Source organism: Pygocentrus nattereri, chromosome 9 (assembly GCF_015220715.1).
Source record: "Pygocentrus nattereri isolate fPygNat1 chromosome 9, fPygNat1.pri, whole genome shotgun sequence".
Classification (NCBI taxonomy): Eukaryota; Metazoa; Chordata; class Actinopteri; order Characiformes; family Serrasalmidae; genus Pygocentrus; species Pygocentrus nattereri.
The window spans coordinates 36,997,719-37,025,718 of record NC_051219.1 but is presented as its reverse complement, the minus strand read 5'-3'; the positions used below and the strand labels follow the sequence as shown (position 1 = coordinate 37,025,718).

Genomic DNA, 28,000 nt, shown 5'->3' with positions numbered 1-28,000 from the left:
TGTTTCTGTTTTTAATCCAGATTTGGTAGCCAGACAGTCTCCAGATGGGTAAGTTGGCTGTAAAGCTGACTATTTGATACTGATCCTACTCATAGAAGCCTATTGACATGTAAAGTTGACCCAGTTTTTTTTTTCTCTTTTCTCTTTTTATTAAAAGTTAATGAAAGGTTATAGAATTTTCTTAAGATTCACATGTGAAAGATATGATATGATGATAAGATATGATCATATGAAAAAATAGATTTTGGGGGAAATCAATGTTAAAGCCGTTCAAAAGGGTCACATTGTTGTTCATCAATGAGCGTACCTTTTTTGCAGACCTTTATAGCTTCATAGCTTCATGGACATCAGATATTTATCACATGATTTACAATGATGACCAGTGCCTCATATTGGTTTATTATTTACTTTTTAGTACCATGGTTATGTTCTGCCATGTAGCCAGTGATCTGAATCTGTGTGTTAGGACATTATCCTCACTCTTAAGAATAAATACTGTTGTAACTAAGCATACATTGTTCTGGCTAATGGCCACTTTTGTCAATGTTTCAGGAGTTCTGTTTCCACTGAGCCTAGGGTCACTGAGGAGATGAAAAGTATGTGGAAGAGAAACACCATATATGAAGGTATTGCTCTGTCCTGTTATGCAACTGTTTACAACGTCTAGGTGTTTTCAAGGGTTAGACAGTTCCCAGCAACTGCCAGTGTCCAGCTCTGTGTCTGTGATCTATAGGTTTATATTCAAGACCCGAATGCTCTTGTATGCCCGTCATAAAGAAGGACATTCACATGTTTGCCCTGGCAGGTCTGTGGCTCTGAGGGGGACTGTGTTACTACACATGTCCTCTGATACCATTACAAAGACTGGAAAATCCAAGCTAATGATACAGCACATTCAGATCAAAACAATGACTTCAGCTAATCAAATCCAGGAGGCCTATGAGCTCACTGCATGGAAACAAGTTCATATCAAATTCCCCTTCACTTCAGATCAACTGTTCATAACATGGTGGTCATGTGTCGTCCAGAAAATGTACTGGAATTTCTCAACAGATGCCTTGCAATCGATTTTACTGCAAATGTCTGCATTCATCCAAAAAAGCAAATGCTTTCATATTTACCTCTGATCAATGTCAACATTAAGAGCACATATTCTGGTTCCTATCACCACTGTAAAGAAATCGTAAGTGGACAGGTTTCTCCACAATGCAGCTTTTTACATCAGAACACTCTGAAGGACTTTGGACCTCATTCACCAGTATCTTCCTCAGTTTTTTCTTAAATTTGTTCTTGAGAAAGATCCTAAGAAAAAGTCTACGTCAGATTCATGACGTGCTCTTAAACTGCAGAGTTGTTCACACCTGTGTGCTCATGAGTGTATGTAGATTCTGTTCTTACCTAAGAACAAATCCCAAATAAGGAAACTAGTGAGCCCTGCTGGTGACATCCTGTATAAATAAAAATAATGCGTGGCCACAACTAGCGATGCATGGGAATGAGATCCTAATCCGTGACCACAACTTAGTAAGGAATGATCTCATTCCCATGCCTAAATCGTAACCACACATTAGGATCTCATGTCCATGTGTTAATAAGGTGTGGCCACACATTTGCACATTTTTATTTATATGTGATGTCACCAGCAGGGCTCTGTAGAAAACCTTGGTGAATGAGGTCCTTTGTTAACATCTCAATTATTAAATTATGCTGAAATTTTTTTTAATTGGTGGAATTCCTTTTTAACTGTTGTTGAATTTTGTTGAAGTTTGTTTAAATCCCAGGCTTATTGCATACTAAGGGTTATCATTCAGTAACTACAGAGACTTCAATGCAAACTGGTTGAACTATTCTTAGGGTAAAGAAGTGTTATAAAAAATAAATGATTAAATAGTGACACTGGGAAATTATTATGCCATGACTGATATGACAAATCGTGCATGACAACTCTCTATCCTTTGGTGATTCAGCAGCAAATCGGGCCTATAGCAATAGCCGTGACGTGAGAGCTCAAAGATAAAGCAATGTTCTGAGTGAAGTGTGTGTATGTGTTCAGCTCAAGTGCCAGCTCGCTCTCGGGAATGGTTCAGTGTGGTGTCAGAGCTCACACTGCGACTGCACAGAGGTATATGCTTCCCAAAACCTGCCCTGGCCTCCTTTTAGTGCATTTCCTTAGAACAGACGTGATTCCTCTGTCTGTGATTTAGATGCTCTTGGGCTAAATTAAAATAGCAGTCCTCCTTAATCCTTCCAACACATCCAGAGTTATCAAATTATGTATCTCTATTAGGGGTGTAAAATGCATTGATCTGAATGTGGTGATTCAACTGCATCAGTTCTGCAGTGTTTAAATCAATTAAAGTTGATTTTAATAATGTTCAATAAAATATGCACTCATAGCCATAATAAAATGTTCAAGCTAGCTAAAAGTGTAACTGCAGTGTACTGTTATTATTGTCTATATTCCACTACTGTGTAATCATTTTGTCCACTCACATTTCAGAGCATTTTTAAAATTAGTGCTGAATAATCAAAATAATAAAATCAAATCATGCTCATTGATCGTTTCCTAAATAGCTGTAATCAAATGAATCCTTGTACAATTTACAACCCTAATGCTTATCTTTGGGAATATTTAGTCAGCCCTTGTTTTGTGACCTTTGCTGCTCTCATTCTGTCTATTCATGAAATATGAGAAATATAAGGCCTTCTGCTTAATGAAGGCGTACACTGTAAATATTGATTGGCTTGACCAATTAAAAATTGCAGTACACTGCGCCTTCACTTACACTGTAAGGTCAAATCTAGGATTATGTTTAGACTGTAGCTCTAGATTTGACCTTTAGATATGTGCACACACAAACAGTTTGAGAACGTGTGTCTTTGAGATCTCCTTCAGCACCACATGGTTAGACACAATATGCACCACCATCTATAAAACAAACCTTATCAGCAGATCTCTCTGCAGCACTGTTCCTCTCTTTGGAATAGAAATAAGGGCTGTATGGCTTTATTAGATACCCTGTGTTGCTGCTCCCCTGAGCTGTAGTGTTGAGTCTTGATTGATTTAATTAAAACATATTCAGTCGGCCAGTGACATTAAAGAAGAGATAATTAGTGTCTCCCTATATGTTGCATATCAATCCTGACTGATTTGTGCTTACTACAGCATTTGTCCCAATGTTCAGTGTGGAATCAGTGTTCGTACAGAGGTTTAGTACAAACGCTTTTCACCTGACTGTAATTTTCAACCCATTGTATTTGCATCTTAATATTACTACAGATTTGAAGTTAACTGGAAAAAGAAACAAAGACATACTGTACATTTTGGTGCTCATTTGCTCACTCTAAGAATGCCCCTGCTCCAGGAAAACCTGTTATTGAAACAGAGGAGAATGTGCCCTCATCTACATCAGAGGTGAACCTAGCTCCGCCCACTCGCTTAGAGGTGATTTATGATGACGTCCCATGTGAGACCATCCCCTCTCCTGGTGCAGGTCAGTGACAAGTTCTGGTTTCTCTGAATGTACAATCTTATGTGAGTGCTTGATCTTCCCTGGGCAAATGGCACGTTTCTTTGAAATTTCTCCTACAGATGACTGTAGAAATTTCTATACATAGACACACAGACACACACACACACACACACACACACACACACACACACACACACACACACACACACACACACACACATATCGCTGCTAATGTTAAAATGGTATCTCCAAAATGGTAACTTTACAGGAGAAGGAAAAACCTACTTTACTTTTAATGTAAGTCAGTGGAACCAAATGTCTTTCCAAGTCATTTTGGACTGTTTATTTTGATCCATTCATCATGAAATTTACACACAATGTAAAGGACAACAGGCCTTTTCAAATTATATCAAAAACTGAATATATATATATATATATATATATATATATATATATATATATATAGTTGTTGAGTCTAATATGTAAGGGAAAAAAACATGTTTGGACATGTCACATTTTATGTTTTATCAAATAAATAATAATTTTACTTCTCTTAATTTATTTGACTTGATTTATTCATTATTAGAGAATCAAGTAATTAATTTGACCATGGGTGCTTAAACCTTTGCACAAGACTGTAGTGATGTCTAATAACAAACAAACGAGAACTGTTGTATTTCAAAAAGGCAAATAGTGTAACGGTTTGCTTTTTTGTTGCAACAATCAAGCACAGACAGTGTAAATCTGATAGATATCCTGTTCAATTTATGCAGTGCAGTATTCTGTTCTTTGCATTCTTCCAACAGACTATTACATCTTGGTCTTGTTAGGATGCAAACTACATTTCTTGTTCAATTTAGACACTTCCCATTACTCTTTTTTGCCATGCATAATGAATGAGGCTGGCATATCTTGTTTCGGTGTCATGCAGTGTAAAATATTAGCTAGTTTGTATCCTGAAGCCATATTTTGTAAACTGAAAGCATCAGTACACATTAAAAGGTCAGACATAACAGAAACACCAGCACTGAGATGGGCTAATGTCAGTCCACTTCTTATTTGCATGTGAATGGTTTCGAGTTTTAATTAAGATAAGGTCATAAGTTGAGGCAGATAATGTACAAATAATGTAATTCCATTTATCAAGAGTCATTCAAATTGCAAACATTACAATTATGGACAATTTACTGTTCAGACATGTTCTGTACAATATGGGCAATGATTGTCTCAAAATGAGCTCTCTCACAGCTGCACACCTAATCTAGCTTTTCTATGTTTCCTGTTCTTGTGTGTAGGTGATGATACGATCTATGAGGATGTGCGGAGGCCTGATGAGTCAGCGGGAATGTTGGACAATGGCTGGAGCTCCAGTGAGTTTGAGAGTTATGACGAGCAGTCAGACACCGAGATCAAGCAGCCAACTCGCAGCAAGGTGGGCAAGCATGGGTGTCTGCTCATACCTGTGCCAGGGTGCAATGCAAGGGATGCCATGAGAGGGACTTTATTAGCTTTATAAAGTCTTCCTATAAACAAGTCTTCATAACTGTCTGTGCTATCCTGTTTATGTTTTAGTCAGTACTTAAAGCAGGCATTTCTGTTTTGCTTTAAAGTGATGGTTTTTGACCAAAAATCCTTAAAAGACGTCTTTCCATTACTCCAAATGAGCCAAGACATTTTGATGTGGTTTGGTGAGGTTTGCTTCTTTGGTTTTGCATGGGTGCTATGAGGCTAATGCAGCTAACAAGTAATGAAAGCTTATAGCAATTGTGCAAACCACATGCCTAAATCATCTCAGAGACAATAACATATGTTTTTGACGAGCCATTCATATGTGGACGTTGCTAACTGTAAAAGGTGTCCACTGCATGTTGGACACATTGTGATCCAGTGACTCTTACCATCTTTGATGGTGGTCAGGGAAGTGAATAAGCACATTTGATTGTAGTGTGAGTGCTAAAGCATTCTGAGGCGTCTTCAAAATGACCACTTTTGCTTTAGCAGTCCGTGCTATCTAATTTTTTATAGGGAGTACACAGTACATGTAAAAGAACAACAACTACCACCAAAAAGTGTTGTTTTATATATACAATACAATGTGTGTATAAATATAAATACAATGTGTGTATAAATACAGTGTGAGACAGACATAGCAGGTAAATTGGTCATAGCTGGTGACAACTGGTTACTGGAGACACCTATGAGATACATAGAAATGCTAGCTGTAAACAGCTTTACATTGGAGGTCTGCTTGTGATCTGATCACTTGAGATGGATGTTAAAAGAATAGTTTGCCGAAAAATCAATCTGATCCTAGATCAGCTTGAATACCAGCACTGATGTTCTCTGAAATGACTGCCTATAGCATTGAAGTTTTGTCTATTTTTATAGCTCACAGTATTATGCTGTGATATAAACCACACTCCATCCTAACAGTGACCTGGCGGCAGTTTAAATAGGTTGAGAAATGTTTTGGGGATGTATTTTTACAGAAGCGATTTGGGCTATTTGGTTAACTATTGAGTTCTAGTGCTGTTAGCAACTGTAGCTACATCTTGGGTAAGAGTTGCCTCAAACCACGCTAAGTAAGTTGCACGTCTAAATTAATCTTAAAGGAATTGTTATACATAATATTAGTTCATGCAGTGTTACAAATGACATTAGCATTTGATATACATTTGATATTACATAACATGATTTAGTCTTGCAGTTGGTGGCTAATTTGGTGTCTGTAAGCTTCTATTGCCTTTATCAACATTAGCCTTGTAGCTCTAACATAAAACTAAAAAGTGAACTTCTGATATCACTGACTACACTTGGGGTAAGTGCAAAATTTAATGTGAACTTGACTATGAACTATCATTTTAACTAAAAGGACCCAGACTAAAAGCTGATCATTTCTACGCTTTGTCACAAGGTGGCAATATGTAGCTGTTGTCAGATACATACATTGCTACATCAACCACACTGGCCTTGCATTTGTGGCATGACAAACAAACAGCCAGTGCTGATTGCCATGGTTTGTGGACAGCGTTTGGGTGGGGAGAGGAAGGCTAATTCACTGTGCCAGTGGATTTTTTTTTTCACTCAGCAATCTCTTTCAGTTCTCTTTCCTTCCTGGGCTTCCCCTGTTCCTCTCCTGCTTTTGCTCATTTTTAGTCTGTCCTCTCGGTTGCCGTCTGCATCTGTGAGCACTGCTGATCAGCACTTTCTTTACTGAAACGTTATGTTATGCATGATCTCTGCTGAAAACAGGTACAGAAAGGCTTTACTATGCTAATCAGTGCACTGTCTGGAATGGATACTAAATGTGCTTGTTTACGTCTGTTTGTAGCTGTCGTGTGTAATTTGTATGCCAATCACAGGAGAAAGCACTGGATAATACAGGCACTCACTGAGGCTGCCTTGTCCATTTTGATTGATCAGTCCTTGCCTCTCTTTTTGTTTTGATTGTCTGCTTTCACTCTGATTTTCTCTGTTTGTTTCCTCATTCTCTCTCCTTTCTGTGTCTTTCTGCCTGTCTCTCTGTAAATATCGATCTAAATCACCACCTCTGTTGCCTCTGGGCTTATGGAAATGGTGATGACTGTAGATTTCGCCGGATGTACGGCGCCTAAAGGAGCGTTGTGTTCGGACCAAACGTGAGCTGGCCATGCGGTTAGGGGCTCCAGACGTCAGCCAGATCAAACAGACCTATGACTTCAAGGTATACTTTCCTAGGAGCAGTGTAGATGCAGTACTATTCATTCATTCACTCATGTTGCATTCACCACAGACAAGTAGTTCTAACTTAGAAAAGCAGTGAACCATCCTTAGTCTTGCTCCAGCTTGCACAGTGGAAAAAGTGTCTTGTTTTCCCCTCTTAGTTTTGCTTCACAGTGAAAATGAAACCGTCTTAATGCCTCCAAACTTATACTCCAAACTTCAACTGAGCCATGAGGGACCTTCAGAAAGTGACTTTGCCCCTGCTGTTGTACACCCTGTTCTCTGTACAGGATCAAGCATTTTTTCTCCTCTTCCTTTGAGCTGCAGTTGCTCGTCTCAGCAGTCACCTCCTCTCCCACAGGTTCAACAGCTCATGAAAGCTGCCCGGAATGGCACTAAAGATGGCCTGGAAAAGACGAAAATAGCCATGATGCGCAAAGTCTCTTTCCTGAGCAAGAAAGAAAACACAGGTTTGAGGTTTTCTTACTTTTTCCTTTTCACTTCTGATGATTCCTTGATGATAATTAAAGCTGAAGACAATTTACAGAGCGAGTAGTCAGTTTTGACAACATGTAACACCTTATCATACAGGTGATAAGGTGTAGGAGCAGACTTGGATAAAAGGAAGTCTGCACAATTTTAGAAGTAGTAGTGAGAATGGTAGAGTTAATGAGTTGACTGTGAACATGAAATGTTGCAGATGACACAGAAGATGATTCTGGTTACCTGGATGTGACTGTTTCTGATGCGAAGCACCCACCACCACAGCTGTGTCCCATGCCAGATGGCCTCAGTAACCAACAGGTGTGTAGGTGTGGTGCTTATTTCTCTGCATGTGTGGTTGTTTTCGTGTCCTCTTAACAACATGTCCGTGTTATTTTTCCGTATTGCATATTATCGGTTTTTCCAATGGTTCATTAGATATCTGAGTTACACAGCTACAAGCTTAGCTGTTTTGGACTTTTCCTTTCCTGTTAAAATGTTAAAGATGTGCTGATTCATTTTGTTGCAATAACATTTTTATTTATTTTTTTAGATTGTAAGGCGTCATATTCTTGGCTCTATTGTTCAGAGTGAGATAAGCTACTTTGACTCCCTCAAAAGAATCCTGCAAGTAGGTGACTGTTATGTATTTAATCATGTTATTAATTGATATGCAGCTGCCTTTGATTTAGCTTTATCAGTGCATCACATTCATATCATATATGTGGACTTTTCATAATGCATGGACCAGTAGAAGTAGTCCAAAATTAATTGGAATAAAATATTTTTACTGTGTAAAAGTCAGAGACCACCCTTCAGTCAATTAGTTTCCAGTCAAAATGGCCATCAAGGAGAAGATATTCATTTTTCTTCTGAAGAGATTAGATAACCCATCTGTATAAGAAAGGGGGTGTCAAAGGAAAGCATGGGAATAAATAGGAATTTATAAAACTGGAGTTTTTAAATTATTGAAAAATATATAGGAAGGAACCCAAACCGACCAGCAGATAAACAGTACTTAAAACTTTCCGTTTTCAGGGGGAGGAGAAAATCATTTTCCACTCTTGTTTCAGATCTGAAAATAATCTGCAGGTGTTTCTGTCCATCCTTCCACTCTGAGAGGATAAATCAATGCTATGGGGCTGAAAGGATGTGCAGCTGTCAAGAAGCCATTACTGAGAAAAAAAGTAGACAAAAACTGCAATTCATGCAGAACAGCTGCTGGTGTTCTCAGAACAATGTTCACCCCAGAGTCCAAATCAAAGCATCATTAAATGTGTTTGAGGTTACTTAGATCATGAGAAACAGAAAGTACAAGCAACTTCTACATTTACGGTATTTGGCAGATGCTCTTATCCAGAGCGACTTACAATTTGATTATTATTACACAGGTAGGCCAAGGTGGTGTTAGGAGTCTTGCCCAAGGGCTCTTATTGGTATAGTGTAGAGTGTTTGCCAAGGCAGGGATTGAACCCCACTCTACAGTGTGGAAGGTAGAGATGTTACCCTCTACGGTATACCAACTTTTAAGACTGAAATTTGGAGGTATGGAAAATATCTCTTCAGATTTCTTTGAAAACTGAACTGGAACTGAATGAAGGGTGATCTTTAATTTTAACACAGTACATTACAATTATGAATGTTTTTTTTTGTTTCGTCTCTTGTGAAGTTACCATTTTGGAGATATTATGTTTTGTTACAACAACCATGATATGTGGACTGCCTACTATGTATTTCTTCCTCTAAGAAGAAATATATTCAGATCATACATTTGAATCCTCTCGCAGGAGTACCAGACGCCTTTACTGGATGCAGAGCCACGAATCCTGAGCCCTAAGAAAATCCAACCCATTTTCTACCGGCTCAAAGAGATCCTGCAGTGCCATGCCATGTTCCAGATTGCACTGGCCTCCCGTGTGGCTGAGTGGGATCGCACAGAGACCATCGGGGACCTCTTTGTCGCCTCTGTGAGTCTCAAAACGTTCATCTTAACTGGTCTATCCGCAAAGGGTCCAAATTCTGCTGCTCTTAGTCTCAGCTTGCATGCGGGCTGTGTAGCTAAACAAGCTTGATCCTGATTGCTGTAGTCTCCTTTGGTCTCTTTTGCTTCTTTGCAGTGACATGATGCATTAGGTAATAGTAGTCATCTGAGCAAGTGAGCTGTCATGTGTAGTGAATAATAACTTCTTTCAACCACCTCATACTGTTCTCACCCACTGCTGAAACTATAAAAACACTACACATGGATGATGCAAGCAAGCTGTTCATATTACCGCAATTGGGGTCCTAAGTACAGTGTTCACCCTGACAGTTTAGCAGTCAGTTGAAAACAACTGTACTATAAGCAGTCCTGATGGAAGTTGTGTAACTGAATATGCCATAAGAACATAATATTAAATGAGGCATATCATGAAAAATTGAGTTTTTCAGTAAAAGATTTGATATAAAATGTAAACACTGTTAACTCCATCACTAAATGGAAATGCACTGCCAAAACAGCCTGTTTTGAATTCATTGTTTTTGTGATGTCACAAGAACCAACTCATTTACATATATCCGTCTGTCTTGTCTAAGCAGTTTAGCCCCACCCATTCACAATGAAGTTCTAAGGAGTGTTTCAGTCCGGGCTGCTTTTGTAATAAACCACAATCCAGGGCAGCCAATCAGAATAGACTAATTGAAAAAAAAAGTTAAATTGTCATGTGAAAAAAGGATTATGATCATTTTAGTACATAAAACCACACAAATGTTCACAGGACCTCAGGGCAAAATAAAATAAAAGAACAATGCAGGATATTGACCCCTCAAACCACAGAGTAGTTCACTTGGGTGCAATAATGGACTTCATGTGCACCTCATATTGACTACCATCCATTAACTAGCTTTTTTGCTTCATTCTGGTTGTGCGCTGCAAGAGCTTTTTTTAGATGGAAAAACAGGAGATTCTGTGCTCAGCAGTTCTATTTAAACAGTACTCATTTCCTTTGCAGTGCCCAAGCTGTGACCAGCAGCTGTACATGTGCTTTGTACATTCATTGCATGTTTGATTAGTCAAAAGGAAAATAATATATATAGTTACCCTTAGCTGGCACTGGGAGGAAAATGCTGACACAGCTTAAATGTGGCAGAATGTTCTGTTTTTTAGACCTTGGAGGTCTAGCAAGGTTTTTATTTTACACGGTGCTTTGTGAAATTGTGTTTATATGTTTGCGTTTTCTTACTTTTCTCTCAACCACTTGCAGTTCTCAAAGTCAATGGTGCTAGATGTATACAGTGATTATGTCAACAACTTCACCAACGCAATGGCTCTTATCAAGAAGGCTTGTATGTCAAAGCCAGCATTTCTGGAGTTTCTTAAGGTGAATTTCTTTTTCTGTTTTTCAAAAATACCGTTTTTACTTCACTAGAGGTGCATATTGTATTGCTGTCTGACATATATTTTACCAATAATTGCCAAAATGTCAATCTGATAATTTAGTACCCTGTTTTTCTAGTTTGCATACACACAGACACATGTGTTATCAATATTATTGTTATTATTATTATTATTTTTATTATTATTAATCCTTGTGTGGTGTTGGGATCTATGGGATCCTTTTTCAGTGTTTACCAAATGAAATAATGATGCAATGTATTATTATTTCAACCCAGATTTCTTGTCCTTTGCTCTTTTTCTATGAAGAACATATAAAATAATATGTTTTCAATGACATCACACTGTAACCCCATCATTTATAATACACATGTGGTGTTGGGGTGAACCTGTGGGTAATAAAAGTGTGGAAGTGCTGTGTCCTTCACTCTTCTCCTCCTACATGGCCTGCTGTTAGTGTGTCTGTGTGTGTGTCTGTGTGTGTATGTGTTTGTATGTGTGTGAGTATGTGTAAAGGTGCTGACTGGCTACACCTGCTAAAGGAGAACCCTATGCTGGCCACTTGTGATATTTAAACATCTAGTATTTTTACATAAATTGTTAGCCTGTATTGATTTAAGAAACAATAATGTGGTGGGTCAACCAGACCACTGAGTAACACACACATTAACACCACACAAGGGTTATTACTGGTATGTGTTGTGTGTGGCAAAAAAAAGACATAGCACTCCCAGCATGGGTTTACTGTGGTTGTTTACCACACAATTATCTGAATAAGAGAATTCTATAACAGGCACAGTCCTAATCATGGCTATGTAAAATGAAACAGTGATCATTTTTGTCTCACACTCACTGCACTTTTTGCATCAATTATAATATAAGGTTACACAAAACAAAAACCTAGTGGTTAATGGTACCGGCCACAAAAAAGTATTAATAATTGGTTATTGGTATTGACCTAGTATTTCTACATGTGTGCATCCCTAGCTTTTAAATTCTAAGAATAGGCCCAATGAACTATGAGTGGCTTGGTTTGTTGTGTAGTGTTCTTTTACACACATCGCTTTTGAATGACATTTAGAATGAAACGGAACAGGACACATTCTCACATTCCCATTCAGATTTTGAACTTCTGCTCTGCTTTATGTTTTGACTTTCAGAAGAAGCAAGCCGCCAGCGCAGACAGGATCACCCTGTATGGCCTCATGGTCAAACCGATCCAGCGCTTCCCACAGTTTATACTCCTCCTGCAGGTCAATACACACAAACACACTACACACTTTTAGATAGAATTAGATAAAATGAACTTTGAGTTCTTGCCTCATACTGTTACGGTATTTCCTAATGCTGCTTGGAGGAAGTGAAACAGTGGAACGTACCCACAAAAATACATGACCATTCTGAAACGTAGAATTATACACTGCACTGTGGAAAACAGCAGGCCCAAGCATGCTATCTAGCCAACTGGTTAGGTGGGTGAGATTACCACTGCACTCCATAATCCTCTTACGTTCCCTCAGCAACATACAGTAGGACATTATCTAATGATCTCCCCTTCACTCTTTACCCTGCACAACATTATGGGACACGTCTGCCTGCTCTGTAGTGTATGCAGACTCCTTTGATCATGCGTTGACTGAAAGAGAAAAATGAATAGCTCATGTTTTTTTCACACTCATTAGTGGCTGAAAAGGCACGCTTGTTTTTTAAATGGACATGGCTCGTTTAGTAAGAGATGATCAATTTAATGAGCCTGAGTTCCTCATTTCTTTGTGTACTGGAGCTATATATGGCCTTGTGGGAGGTCTTCAAGCTGTAGATGTGTGTCTGTGTGCATGTTAGGGATGTGAACGTGAATCAGTCAGTTCATCCAGTTGGGGATGTATTTATGTTTGTTTATTTTCAGGAAAAATTCCTTTTTAGGAAAACTAGGGAAAATGGTTTAACCATTAGTTATTTAAAAAGTGAGGCTCTACATCGTGACTGTAAATACAATATAAAACCAGTCTGTGTGTGTGTGTGTGTATTCAGGACATGCTGAAGAACACTCCGGCGGGGCACCGTGACCGACTGCCACTGCAGCTGGCTCTGACTGAGCTGGAGACATTGGCAGAAAAGCTGAATGAGCAGAAGCGTTTGGCTGAGCAGCTCTCTGAGATCCAGCAGCTAGCGCGCAGCAACAGCGACCGGGCCCTCAGCAAGGTCAAACACCAAAGCACACCCTTTCCACTGCTAAACACTTCAAAGGATTAGTCAGCAAAACTACTGCATGCCCCAGCATCCTCAGCCTATTCAGCAGACAGAGAGTAAAAAGATGAAACTCTGGCATTAACTATCTCTTCCCAAGTTATTTCCACATTTCCTCTTCTTTTAAAATATATTTAATACCTTCTCTTTGACAATGGATGTATTTTTATAGAGAGCACTTTTATTAGCTCTGCACATTAGCATACATGAGAGTGACTGGACTCGGCAAGAACAATAAATCCATTCATCACTTCAGTAATCCCTTATTATTTTCATGATATTAAACCTTAAAACCTTCACATATAATACTGATCCTCATTCATTTCCGGCTGGAAAGTAATGGTGTCTCCTCCTAAGTGGCACTGCAGTTATTTGATTCTCACTGTGAGCTGTCATGACTGATGATTTGGGTCATGCACCGGTGCAGTTATGGCCCCACATCTGTCGTAGACCGAAAGTGGTCTACTCATAAATGGAGCCTTTATGATGCTCTCTATTCACTAGAGGGTGCTCCTGTCTCTTCCAGCAGCTGCACACTGGAAATAGGGGGAAAAAATCACTTCCAGCCCGCCTTCAGATGCTAATGAGTTAAGAACCAAACAGATTTTTGGATTCTCCAAGGTTACAGCAATTCCTCCTCACCAGATATGGTTGACTGTGCTGAATAAAAGTGCAGCGTTCAAAGACATTACAGAGGGATCACAGTCACTGCAGATGGAGAAAGGCTGAGTTTTAATGTTACACTATCCTGGAGGCTCTTTTCTGTGTGTCAAAGACAAGAGTTTCTGTCTTGGGTTGTTATTATATGGTCATACAGTTTGATTGATTGATTCATTGTGTTCACAGCAACTAAACTCAGATCAGAAGCAGCTGATTTTGTGTGAAACACTGATCGAGACTGTATATGGCGAGAAGGGGCAAGTTCTCAAGTCCAAGGAGCGCAAAGTCTTTCTCCTCAATGACATGCTCGTCTGTGCAAACATCAATCTCAAGTAAGTGACGTTTTACAGATTACTCTTAATTAGACACTGAACAACTCTCATTACCGTGCAAAAGTTTGGAATCACTGTTTTCATTACTGTAAAACCATTTTTTACAGATGTGTATAAAATGATTCTAATAACTTGATAGGTTTCAACAGAATAGTGAAAAACAACCCTGTCATTGTTTTTAGTAAATATACATTCATTGTGAAATTGATGCCTGCAACATGTTCCAAGTAAGTTGGGTGAATTTAAGACAAGGAAATGCTCATAAAACTACTTAAACAATCATGCTTGGGTATACAAGGAGCATTCTGGAAGTCCTAAGCGAGGATGGGTCGAGGCTCATCAAGAAAAGTGTTATTCAATGAGTGTTTGCAATGATTTAAGGTATTTCACCCTCTACATGTGTGTAATATCATCAAAAGATTCAAGAAATTCAGAGATATCTCAGTACATAAAGGGCAAAGTCAAAAACCACCAAAAAATTGGTACCTCAGATGTCAGTGTATTGAAAACCTGTATGCTTCTGTGGTTGAAATATCACCACACAGGTTCAGGGGTTCTTAGACAAACGGTTATCAATAAACACTGTTCATCACAACATTCACAAATCCAAGTTAAGACTGTACAATTCAAAGCTGTAGCAATATGTCAACAACATCCAGAAATGGTGCCAATTTCTCTGGACTCAAGTTCTGTAGTGGGCTAATGCACAGTTTAAATGTGTATTGTGGTCTGACAGGACCATCCAGACCCAAAAAGGGTCTTTAATGTTATTGATGTGTATTACTGACCATGGCATGGGTAACTTAAATAACAGCTGTGAGAGCACCGTTAACGCTGAAAGATACATGTACATTTTGGAATAACATGCTGCCTTCTAGACACCGTCTTTTTAAGGATGTCCATGCTTAGTTCAACATGACAGTACCAAGCCACATTCTACACATGTTACAACAGCATGGCTGCGTAATCTAAGAGAGGGATTAGACTGGCCTCCACACGCAGTAGTAACATTTTTAGAATGTATCACAAGCATCAGATTTGAAATGAGCTTACATTAAAAATATTTATTAGGTAAAATATGAAATGTGTATTTGGACTTTTTTAATTGAATATAGATCAAGCAAAATCTACTAATCACTTCTTTCTTTTATTATTAGTATTTCACAAACTGTCCCAACTTTTTTGGATTATCTCCAGAAAGAACAGAGATGTAGATGTACATATTGTATCTAGGAATTAGTGTAAATATATAATTATGGTTTATTATTTTATTTAATAACTTTCTGCTGATTTTAAAAATTCTAATTTTAAATAAAACACCTTAAGGTGTCTAGCTGACAGTATTTAAATCTACAGCTAATTCTATGAAGTATTGTTGACAAAATATTACTGTGCCTTTTAATATAATGAGTGATTCCAAACTTTTGAACAGTAGCGCATGTTTTCTCAACTAAAGTTGCTCTAGCAATAACATAGGCAAAGTTTTATGGTTTGCAATTGCTATATTTGCCCTTTTATCTGATGATCTAGATACATTGAAAGTGGCATTGATTACATCATTGATGAGCCAAGGTAACATTTTCAAGTCTGTGAACTTTCTCAATTCTGACAGCGGGGTTTACAGAGTCTTCAAAGCATTCTGAACAGTGTGATTTCATAGCATTTCATTGCAAAATGGGTGCTTTTCAACTTCACAGTTCTAATCTGATGCATGACAGAAGTTGACGCGAATACCAATTTCTTCCTATCGCTGCGTGATCTTTTTCTCTGGGAGCCCAATTGATCACAAGGGCTTATTTTATCCCTGTGATTCTGTCACAATTATTCTGAGGCTCTCTGATCACAAATTATATCTAACTGCAATTTGGGCTTTGTTCTGTCACGGTCTTTAGATCTTTAAACTGTGTCTTTGTCTTCAATCAGGGGCCCTCCGGATATAAGCAGCCTGGTCCCTATCGGTCCAAAGTACACGGTGAAGTGGAGTGCTCCTCTGCAGCAGGTTCAGGTGGTGGAGGTGGGCCAGGAGAACCCTCAGAACAATGACAGTGTTTTTCAGCCTAGTGGAACCAAACGCCTCAGCTCTGTCAACTCACAAGGTCAGCACAGTTTCATGGTTTTAGACATACTGGAAAAGCAAAGAGCATAGTTAGACAATAACTTCACAAAGGCCTTTGATGAATGGGTTAGGGCCAGCTTGGACGCAGTGGTGAAATATTGATATATTCTGTCCTTAAAAATCCTGACTGTTTAAAAGTTTTACACCATTTTGAGTAGTGTCTGTAAGGACACTGGTTCAACTCTGCTTGGTTGCAGACTTTCTCAGGAAGAAATTAGACATGTGGTGGATAACATTAGACATAACTGAATGAACAAATGGAGTTCAGGGACTTTGCTTTTTCACACACAGTAGCTACGCAGATTGTGGTTTTCCCACATGCCAGAATGTCTATTAGAACTCAATACCTCTGTGGCTGCGCAGATCACAACTTTTCCAGATGCAAGATTGTCTGTCAGAAGCCAATACCTTCATACTTATGCACACACAGTCCTTATTTTCTATTATTTACCAGAGAAGCTGAGAAATACAGTCTGAGGAGTCTCTGTAGGGCTCAGAACAAATCCCAGCACTTGTTCTCCCAGAGTGAGTACACACGCCCAATCTCAGGGGGCAGCGCTGGCCTAATTCTCAGATAAGATGTACTGACGTCCTTGGTTTTATTTAGTCATTTTAGTTTGATTTCAGACATATCTGTGGGGATGTGAAGCTTTCATGCTGTTTTTTATGCTTATTCAACACTGATAATGCATTATACACTGCCATTCCAAAGTTTGAACCTTTTTTTTATTGCCTATATAATAATATCCTATTTAATGTAGCATAACAATAAAGGATCAAGAAATATGTCATGGATTGAAGGATGAATAAGCTTTTCAACGTGTCATTGCAAACAAATAACAGTTGTTCAGGCTATAGTCTTTTTTGTGGATCTTTATGGATATGATGGCTGGAAAAAGTGAAAATGAGTTGATGTCTTTGATCTTGTGCTTGTGAAGAATATCTTGGATAGCAAAATAAAACAAACAAATTGATCTCACCTCTCAGCTGAAGCCCTGAAAACCATACTAAAACTACTTTATTCTGGACATATTATAAAGAACTTTGAAGAACTAATTCTTTGGAAAAGGTAATTGTGCTTGGAACAACTGATGGTAAGAGAGGAAGAACAAGATGGATAGAAGCATCATGGACAATTCATTAAAAAGCCTAAAGACCCAAACATAAGACTGGACTATCCCTATGGTTGGCAGGAGCCATAACTGACTTGACACCACTTAAAAACAACATATTTTTTATATTTCATTCAATATTTCTGATGCTTTCACAACAAGAAAAAATATATTAAAGGGCCCATATCCAAAATTTTTCTTGCATTTTAGATTTTCCCCCTGAGGTTCACTTATGATGTTTGTCTGGTTTTATGCACCAAAACCCATCATAATTTATCAATTTTTCCTTTTCCAACGTCTTTTTTACCGTTAGAGTTTTGCTCTGCCATTATAACTGATATACATAAAAGAATTCTGTTCTGATTGGCTGTGCCTTATTCAAAAAGTCTAGTCTGAAATGCTCCATATTACTTATATGTGAATGTGCGGAGCTAAATTGCTGTAGGCTGAATACATGTACATGGAGTTTTTTGCAGCTTAGTTTCCATACATGGACTGTTTGGACTGTGGAGTGAATGGTATGTTTTGAAACTTTGTCTATGATGTTTATATACTATATCAAAGTCTATTTAATGTGAGGAAATGACAAATGATAAATTGATAAATGATAATTAACTTAATTAATTATGAATAATTATCGGTTTACAATGATTTTTCTCTCTTAGTCTTTTTTTTATCATTGCAGCCCCTAGCTTCCTAGCCTCCTACTAATTAATTGAAAGCTGTAAACTTGCACATGGCTAATATATTAGATTTATTTATATGAGAAGCTGTAATCAAATATATTGAGTACTTTTGTCTTTTGAACAGTGATTTCAGTGGGACTGAATGTTAATTAGATTGCTGTTTGGTAAAAAATGTCCCACCTACACTAACTGGAGCTGTGATATGACGGGAATGTAGATGGCAGGTTATGCAGAATGTAATTATGAGAGGATGTTTATTTTAGGGAAGCTGTTTCTGGGGCCGCCAAGGCTGTATCAGGAGCTGCAGGAACTGCAGCATGACCTCTCGGTGGTGGAGGAGGTCACACTGCTAGTGGGCACTCTACAGGGATCCTATCAGGTCTGGCTCTATATCTATCAACAGCTGTAGTACCACTGTGCTGAATAATGATTAGTGATGTCATGTTTTTGGTCCTGATTCGATGTGTTTATATTGACTGTACATCAGCTGTTTGTGTTTTTGTAGCTAATATAGCTGCACATTGAGGAAATGTAAACATAATAACACAAACATTTCTTTTCTTCTTAGCTTTGTATGCACTGTACTGTGAAGTGTGCGATAGCTGCACTTTCAAATTTTATGTGCACATGGATTTATCACATTTTAGTCACAGTCAGCTGTTGCTTAAAGTTGCTTAAAGGGGCTCTTCAGCCAAAATTAAAAACATAACCATCACTACATCAGTTGTAAACAAACCTACTCACTCCTTACAGTGGAGCTACGATAGCCTCAAGAGAGTTTTTGTAGTCTAAAGACTAAGAAACTCCCTTTCTGATGATGTAACTTAAAGGTGGGTAAAACTACTGGGGTGGATTATTTGAGTTTGGCTGATTAGGTTTTATTGTTTTTACAAGCTGGCTAGTGAAAAGTGAAGGCAAAGTGCTAATGCTACTGTCAAATGGTCAAATACCATGTCTGTATTTATTATCTACTACGTCAGTGGGTTTCTTTATCACTGTGGGAGGCTCCCTTTGGTTAGTATTTGCGTAATGAATGCTGGCTATTATCGTAAAGAAAACACTGATGGACAAAAACATAAAAAGGACACAAAAAGTCAAACCAATGAGGCTGAGGGAAACCATAGATGCCATAGGAATGCCATTGGGTGCCATAGAATATTATATAACGTGACAAATAACATATTAAATGCTGGTTTTGCCCTTGAATGCTCCTTTAACTGTGGGTGAAATCAATGACTCTGCAATTGGCTGTTGGGCTGTATTCATTTTCTACTTTAAAATAGCTCCACATTGCAGACATTTCAGCCACTTGTTAGCATTTCAAAATATTCCTCAATGACACAAGTGCATGATAATGTCTGTTTACCTCACTTAAATAGAGCACAGTAAGCTAAAATAGCTTTTTAAAAGGAATTGGGAAGGAATTTGATACTGGGTTGCGCTTAATAAAGCCAATGCAAATCCATTAAAATATGTCTTCATTGGTTCCAATACTGACTTTTCCGATTACGTCAGAACATCTGTAGTAATAATCCCTCACTCTTATGCCCCTCCTCTCGCTGTACAGTTAAGCATCAGTAAGCGCAGTGCTAAATGATATGCTAATGGGCAGTCAGTCTTTCTGACAGCTGTCTCTGTGTGTGTGTGTGTGTGTGCGCGCATGTGTGTATGTGTTTGTGTGTGTGTGCAGAATCTTAACACCACGGTGGGGCAGGACTGGTGCCTGGCACTGCAGAGGCTCATCCGCATCAAAGAGGACGACATCCAGTGTGCCAACAAGTGCCGTCTACGGCTCATGCTGCCTGGCAAGCCTGACAAGTGAGTGGTGAGAAAGCAGTCACAGCGGTGGGCGCAGGCGGGACAAAACAGAGCTCAGTGGTAAATTGCCTTTAATGTGCGCAGATGCAACACGCCTGCCGAAGGAAGCACGCTCATCCTGTTAAACGATTTAGAGTGATTTTGCGTGATTGAAATGATTCATACAAGAGGGCTTCGGCTTGCTGGATTTGTTCAGGACCAGCGGCTGCAGCTGCTCTTCCCCGCTCCCATGGCCAAATGGACTGGGCTGAACTTGGCTTCAGCAATAGGACTTTGGTGGGAACAGATTTTAGAACAGCTGGGCATTACCTCTAAAGTGCCATCACAGAGTATGGATTAAGCGACACTGTGGTTTAACAGCGCTGCTCACTTAAAACAAACAGAGCTGCGTTGATTTTGGAATGCTGGAATGAGTTATCATTGATTATTACAATATTCAATAATGATGCACTCTTTCTTTTGGCCAAAGTAAAATTCTGAGGCTATATTCAAACAAAAAGGTCCAGAAAAATATTTTATTGTATATATTCTATTACTGTGTATATAACTCCTTCAGCCTTATTATATAGTCAGTGCATTTCTGAATTCTGAGCCATACTGAAATATTTGAATTGAACTGAATGAAATTAATTGAAATTTAATGATGCATTGAGTAATTTTTTAATGAAAAATCATAATCAAATCGAATTTTACAAGGGTCAGAGATTTACACCCCTATTAAAATGTCTTATGAACCATTTAGTTTTATTAATATTTTATTGATGTGTCTGTGTATTTTGCACTCATTCCATCCACGACAGGTCCGGCCGTCCAGTCAGTTTCACAGTGGTTTTTAATACTCCCAGCCCAATCAGTAAAATTTCATGGGTCAATCGCTTGCATCTGGCTAAGATTGCTCAAAGTAAGTTACTGTCAAAAAATAGTCTATCTTTATTTTTGAACTCACAGCTTTCTTTAAGCTCAGATTCTATTGAATGTGCAAAGCTTCCGGCTAAGCCTGTTGCTGTGTGTGTAGGGGAGGAGAACTTGCCCGGCTGGGTTTGTGCTGAGGATGATGAGAAGACTAAGCCTCCATTCTGGTGCCCATTACTGGCCTGTCGTGTGCCTGTGTTCTCTCCGAAAGCACAAGATCAGAAGGTGAGACACAGCATGGAGCTTTCACTCTTCTATAACTTATTTCCCAGTGGCACAATTTACATTTTGCAGTCATTTTGGAAGTGGGGCACAATGTTCCCTCTAGTTGCATACATTATTTTGAACTGTGGGTGACTCTAGTGATGTGAATGCAGTGGTGTTCAGCTAATCATGGAGCTTTTGCTTTTGGCAGTTGGAGCTGACCATAAAGGATTTGGCACTTTTTAAATATTATATTAAATATTATAATTATAATCACGTCTTCAGTGTTTTCAGTGCTGCCTTCTACTTTGATTTTGTTCATCTCTCCTAACAAGTTTCATGTTTTCAAGATATCTTTATATATCAAACTGTAACCAGATCAAATCATGCCAATTAGGTACCCTGGGGAAATATTAGGCATACTTTTTCAAAACATGTTTTCAACAGCCAATGGTCTCCTGGTGCCCTTCCAAAAGACTTCACCTATATTAAAAATGCTGTGTACAAGTGTATTTGGTTCTTTATGTAATCTCACTCAGAACACAGATGTTCTCAAAAATAATTATAAACATTTTTGGAGCTGGTCGTGAGGCATCTTGTTATTCTGTCCTGATAAGTCACATAGGTAATATAACTAGATCTGCTTGAAGATAGCTTTGGAGATATTTTGTTTAAAGAGAAGGAATGGGAGAGGAGCATCTGTATCTCTGAGCAGATGTCTAGAGACATTAAAGTGTGCCTCATTCATTTTAAGATCTTTCATAGATTTTATTGGGCTCTGAGTCGGCTGAGTTTAAAGTACACATCATACTGTTGCCACTGTCAGGCAGTGGAAGCGCTTTAATCTATATCTGTTCCTCTCCAAGGATGCAGTATTTTTTGAAAGGGGTGCTTGATCGTATTTTAAAAGTAGTAGATGAGCAGTTTGATGTTTGTCCTAGTCTGAATGTTCTTGGAGATCCTCACTGTTTGAGGCTTATAAATAAAGCTGTTTATCTCTGTATTCAGACTGGTATTATGTTAGGTCAGCAAATCATGAGCAGCGGAAGTCTGCAGGAGTCAGGAGTCACAGAACTCAGGAGTGGCTCTTTGCGGGGCAAGGTGGCTGTGTATGAGAGACTCTTTCAGATTGTTTGATAGGTATAACTAGTACTACAGTATATTTAAAGTTATAAGTTCCTGATTACTGCATAATGGAGTAAATAATTCTGTATATGTTACATTGAACAAGGCATTGCTAAATGGGCATGCTCTTCAAAGTCATTAATTAAGATGATGCTGAAAGAATTATATGCAATATAATGCAATATCCAAGGAATGTCAACATACATTTGTAAATTTTTCCTTTTTTCATATTTTTTAAATTAGATTTTTAAAATTTTAAATTATTTTTATTATTGCTTGATTTTATTTTTAAAGTGCTCATCGTGTGACCTGTGGGCCAAAGCGGGTCGTGAAGATGATTTAACCAGCCAGAAAGTCACCCTATCCTTTCCCCTCATCCAATGAGATAACAAACATATTTTTATACTACATATCATCATATGAAAACATTTGAAAGCCTCCGGTTAAATGACATATTTGTTGATTTTGTAAGTGAAAATAATTTAACAGATCATTTACAATGAACTAATTTAGCAAGTTTTAGTGCACAATTTCTGTTTTTCTAAACTGCAGGTGACTGTATAATTTATTAAATTCTTGTTGTCCTTGTAAAATTGTATTCCATAAAATGGATACTCATATTACAGTGTATAATCTTTATTTGGATAACATTTCGTCTTTCTGGCCTTGGGCCTAACCACAGACGTCTCACTTTGGCCCTGTAAGACAAAATGTTTGTGCATCCCTGCTGTAGATGAATCCAAAAATAAGCTAAAAGCATTCCCAACAACTGTTTCACATGATGGAAACACCCAACATTAGGTCTGCGTGAATAACAGGGCTTCTGATCATATTCGTCCCAGAGACACATGCGAAAAGTAACTGGACCTTCCATTAGGGAAAACATTTGGATGTGAAATTAAGAGGGGATTTATGTGGTTGTAGAGGGTTACCCATTACTTGTAGAAGATCAGTAGATGGAATTGTGACAGCTGTTCCCTGGCCCATTACAGTGGTCAAGATATTGCATTGACATGTAGCTGGATATAACTAGCAGGCAGAAACTGGCTGCTTTGAAAGCAATGTGTGCTATTTTGGTGATTTTTAAAATTGCAAAAATATTATGGCTATATGTGTAATGCTGTGGAAAGGAAAATAAGTCATTATGGATACACATTGAAGCTGAATTGGTATGCCCTGGCTGCGCTTTGTGTGCAGCAGCCTGTGATTTGCAGCTTATTTCACCTTGGCCAAACTCCCTCAAGTCTTGATCTGCAAGCTTGGTAGCTCAGCATGGAGAATTAGGCAGCGCTACAAGCACTAAGATTAAATAGAGTATGAACAATGGAGAGGAAACTACTGGCAGAGGGGAAAATCAAAGTCCGTGAGGGAACGAGAACGAATGATATGCTTCACCGTGGGGACTTGTAGACACAGACGGCGTGTGAAGGGAATAACTCGTGGCGTACGTAGTCCTTGTTTGATAGAGAGGATCAAGAAGGATTGAACTTGATGAATTCATTTGGAGTTGCTCCATCCCTCAGTGCAAAACTTCACCATGTTCTGAGAGTATATTAGGCTGTTGAAAGTAAAGCCTTCCTCTCTTGTTGATATACGAGAACCAGAAGTAAATAAGTGCCTTTATTGGGTCAGGCTGGGAGCTGTTTATCCAGGGTGAGGTGCAGATTGTTATAGGAAAACATCTGAAATGCGAACATGGCTGCCGTTTCTTTACTTTCATGACATAACCCTTCTCCTACTTGTATGGAAAGCAAACAACATGAAAGACAGTGATGGAATACAAAGCTCAGAGAGAGAGAGGTAGAGGGCAGGAAAATGAGAGAAAGGTAGGGTGTTTCTCAATTGACAGGTAATTCGATATTCTGAGCTCTCTCGAGCTATTTTTTCTCATAAAAAGAGCTGGATTTGTACAAAACAATCAATGTAATCACAAAAGATTACAAAAGAAAAGATAAGAGGAAAACATGACGGACCTCTTCACAATGACTCCAAGCAGGACAGCAGCAGCATTTCATCCCATTCAGATGGAATGTGAGATTGTCTGACATAAAGCCGTGGTATAAATAATTCCAACGGGCTAATTTACGCGCATATTAATCACCCTGCCTCATGTTTTCATAGAGAGAAAAATAGGAATAACAGCCTTGGCCCCAATAGATGAAAAAGGGCTTCATCCCTGCTGAGCAAGTCCAAGAGGGGAGGAGATCTCAGCCTTTATGTGCAAGCGTGCTGCACGTTCATGCGCCGAGGCCACGCCCATTTCCCCCAGGAGCATGCTGTAGATTTGCCTAGAATAGCTAGGGTGGAAGCTAGTTTGAGGTATGTCTTCTGGGTTTGTCAAACACTAGAGGGCGCTCCAGAGCCAGTCCAAAATTAATGGGTTATTATGGAGCGCTTGAGCAAAATCATAATTTCTGAATGCAAGTAGTTTTGTATATAACAATTTCTTTTTTTATAATAAATATTATATTTATTTCCTAAATACAGAACAGCATAAAATATTTCAACACTGCTGTTTATTTTAGAGTGCATTTGAACTCAAGTTGTAGGACTTTATTAAGCTGACTGATGTATGTTTATGACTTCAGTGAGCGCAAGCCACTTAAATCAGCCAATAAGCTGTCTGACTCACCAATCAGTGCTAAGTAGTAGTAATGGTAGTGTCCTGCTGCCCAAAACTAGTTTGCTGTAGACAAAAAAGAAACATACAGCTACATTTTCTTTGCTCTTTTAGTGAAGTACATCCTTCTACATTCTAAAATTAAAGGAAGATCCTGGACAAACTGTAGGATACAGGACTGTAGGACATGTAGCATAAATTTACATAGTTTCTAACCACTTGTCCAGGACCTCCCATTAATTTTGTAAAGTTGGATGTATTGCACTGAAAAAAGCAATGGAAACACCTGTACATTTCCCTTTTTCTACAGGAAACAGGTTTTGGGCAGTAGGATGCCAACATTACAGGTAGTGAGTGCTGGTTGGTTGAGAATCTGATCAGCTCATTGGTTGAGTAAAGCAGTTTGAGGTCACTGACATCATAACTTCAGTTCAAAAGTGCTCAGAAATGTAAAAATGCTGTTTAAAATGCTGTTCTGTGTTCAGGAAATTAATGCATTCTGCTCTTCCTCATCTTCCTGCTCTCTTCCTACAGCAAAGAAGACTGCTTTAAATGGGAATTCCACCAATTTTTTTATTTTTAATTTCTGAGTAATTCCCGTTCTTAAGATATAAATAAAGTCATTCAGAGTGGACTGATGTGAAATGGTTGGTTCATTGTAGAAAAGTGTACAGGCTCAGATTTTTTTACAGTCGTGGTGATTGGGACCAGGGCTCACAATGTCTACAACACAAATATAGCCAATGTATTTACTATCCAAAACCACTGGCGGACCTACATGTATCTTCTGGGTTTTTATATTTAATGTTATTGTGGTTGAAATAGTCATAATAGTCAAAAAAAAATTTCTTGCAGTACTATTTTGCCATGCCCTGCATATACTCCTCTACTGGGAATGGATTAAAATACCTTGTAAATCAAAAATGTATCACAAAACTGTCATAGAACAATGCGTCAGATATCAGTCAGTGTTTTTAAAACCATTTCATGTAATAACGCTTTGTGAGGGAGCTCTCAGAGGCATTTAACACTTCAGATGTCTGGTTCCCTGCGATGGACTGGTGACCTGTCCAGGGTGTATCCTGCTTTCTGCCCGATGACTGCTGGGATAGGCTCCAGCTCCCCTGAGACCCTGAGGGAGAAGCGGCTTACAAAATGGATGGATGGATGGATGGATGGATGGATGTCTGGTTCCTATCACCACCACTGTGAACAATTCTGACTCAGCAAGTTTCTCTAGAGTGGAGCATTTCACATCAAACCACTCTGAATGACTGGTGATTGTTTACATCTTAACCATTTATTTATGTAGAATTGTTGAAAAATCGGTGGAGTTCCCCTTTAAAAAAGAAAAACAAATTTCATTTCTGACAGAAAGCCTTGCCCGGCTATGTGGTGCGTTATCGCGGACAACACAAGTGTTGAACTGTCTTATAACATTTACCGTTGTTGACTACATTTAATGTGTTTTCTCAGTGTGACCAACATGTTGCTGTTGGTAATGGAGATTAGTGCAGTTTTGGCAGGCAGGGGGTTCAGTTACTCCACATATGGGCCGTTGATGATTAGGAGTGGTATGAGAAATGGGACGGTAGGTGTAAACTGTAGGTGGAAAGCTACAATTGTATTTTTCCCATCCACCACTGTATTTAGAATATGCCTCGATATGTATCAGTGAGTGTGAGGATGGAAAATGGTGTAAAATGTAGAGGAAAATACATATTCAGAGGTTTATTTGACCCAAAATAAAAGAAAATGCTGCAATCAGGCTTTAAACCCTTTTCAATTTCATGCTTTTTTGCAATTAAAACACATCAAAGGTTGAGCAGCAGGAGTTTATTTGCAGTGCCTCCAATAAAGCCTTTGTCATTATAAACCTTTGTCAAAATTTATAAGTAAATAAATGAAAGCTGAACTTCATTTTATAATCAACCCTGAGCACTGAGATGCTCAAACTTATTATTGACATATTACTATGGTGTAATGAATTTATAAAAATAGTAAAGGTCAGCTGTGCAGAAGTCAGAGACCAGAATTCGTTTTTTTCCTGTCAAGTATTGAGCATAGTGTTAGTCCAGGCAGGCCACAACGTTAAGCTCAGGTTTTTATCAGCTGATGGCTCAGCTGATCGCTGACTATGCATACAATTAGCTAAATTCATCAGGGCACTTATTTAGGCCTTAGCCTGCCATTTTTGCCACTACCTCTGCAGCCACTTTGCAGTCTGCCTCAATCCCGGCTCCTCCTTACTGCATCTGACTTCAGTGTCATGTTTGTTGTTGTTGATGCCTACACTGTTCTGTATCCTGGGGGGGTCTTTCTGCATATGGAATGGCCGGGAGGTCCCAGAACAGAGCCATGCTCCCAAATTTAACTTACTGCAAATGGAAATAATTAAACACCCTCAACAACTAAACATCCTTTTTTCAAGTATTTATTCTGTCCATCCTTTGCCTTTTTTACAGCTTCCATTCTTTTTAGGAGACTTGCTGTTAGTTTTTAAAAGAAATCTGCAGGGACATTTTTTAAGTTGGTTGCATTTTCTGCAAACACATTCAATGAAGATGAGGGCTGGACTCTGAGGTGGTCAGTACATTGTTCTGAGAACGCCAGCAGCTTCTTTGTTTATTTTACAAAATGTATCAATTTTTGTTTGTTTCCTTTTCTCAGTAATGGCTTATTGACAGTTATGCTTCATATCAGACTCGCTGAGCATTGAGTTGTCTTCTCACAGTTGAAGGTTGGACAGAAATACCTGCAGATTTGTTCAGATCTGAAGCAAAAGTGGGAATTGATTATTTTCGCATATCTCTCAGAGATGAAAGCTTTAAGTACTGTTTTTCTGATGTTTCTCGGAAAGTCTACCTGGTATAGTCCTACATGGTTGTTGATATTTTCTTTTAGTAATATTTTGAACTCCAGTTCAAACTCCTGTCTTATTGTTCAACATTTTTTTATGCAAGTGGATTATCTCCTCAGATGTATCTTCTGAAGAATCTCCTGAAGTATGAATAACACGTACTTACAGTCAATTTGTCTGCAAATTAAATAAATAAAGGATGGTCTCTGAGTTTGCACAGTACTGTATACAGATTTGCTTGTCTTTTATTGTAGACCAGCCTTACACGGAATGTAAC

The 28,000-nt window shown here is 38.6% G+C and overlaps 1 protein-coding gene across 5 annotated transcripts in view; it reads left to right on the top strand.

Moving 5' to 3' along the window:
- The window catches only part of arhgef10lb (Rho guanine nucleotide exchange factor (GEF) 10-like b), a 53,296-nt gene that overhangs the window by 15,521 nt on the left and 9,775 nt on the right, over positions 1–28,000 (top strand). For 3 of the 5 annotated variants that reach the window (XM_037540818.1, XM_017709775.2, XM_037540820.1), the window contains 18 exons: positions 21–48; positions 553–626; positions 3,366–3,494; positions 4,769–4,905; positions 7,063–7,176; positions 7,537–7,645; positions 7,876–7,979; positions 8,212–8,289; positions 9,446–9,625; positions 10,901–11,017; positions 12,192–12,284; positions 13,063–13,233; positions 14,125–14,270; positions 16,194–16,366; positions 18,448–18,563; positions 19,875–20,002; positions 20,803–20,903; positions 21,018–21,139. In XM_037540818.1, the coding sequence (XP_037396715.1) occupies positions 21–48; positions 553–626; positions 3,366–3,494; positions 4,769–4,905; positions 7,063–7,176; positions 7,537–7,645; positions 7,876–7,979; positions 8,212–8,289; positions 9,446–9,625; positions 10,901–11,017; positions 12,192–12,284; positions 13,063–13,233; positions 14,125–14,270; positions 16,194–16,366; positions 18,448–18,563; positions 19,875–20,002; positions 20,803–20,903; positions 21,018–21,139 (2,120 nt within the window). Of the gene's footprint in view, positions 1–20; positions 49–552; positions 627–3,365; positions 3,495–4,768; positions 4,906–6,212; positions 6,726–7,062; positions 7,177–7,536; positions 7,646–7,875; positions 7,980–8,211; positions 8,290–9,445; positions 9,626–10,900; positions 11,018–12,191; positions 12,285–13,062; positions 13,234–14,124; positions 14,271–16,193; positions 16,367–18,447; positions 18,564–19,874; positions 20,003–20,802; positions 20,904–21,017; positions 21,140–28,000 lie in introns of those variants that run through there. The other 2 variants (XM_037540819.1, XM_037540821.1) reach the window with 2 other exon arrangements.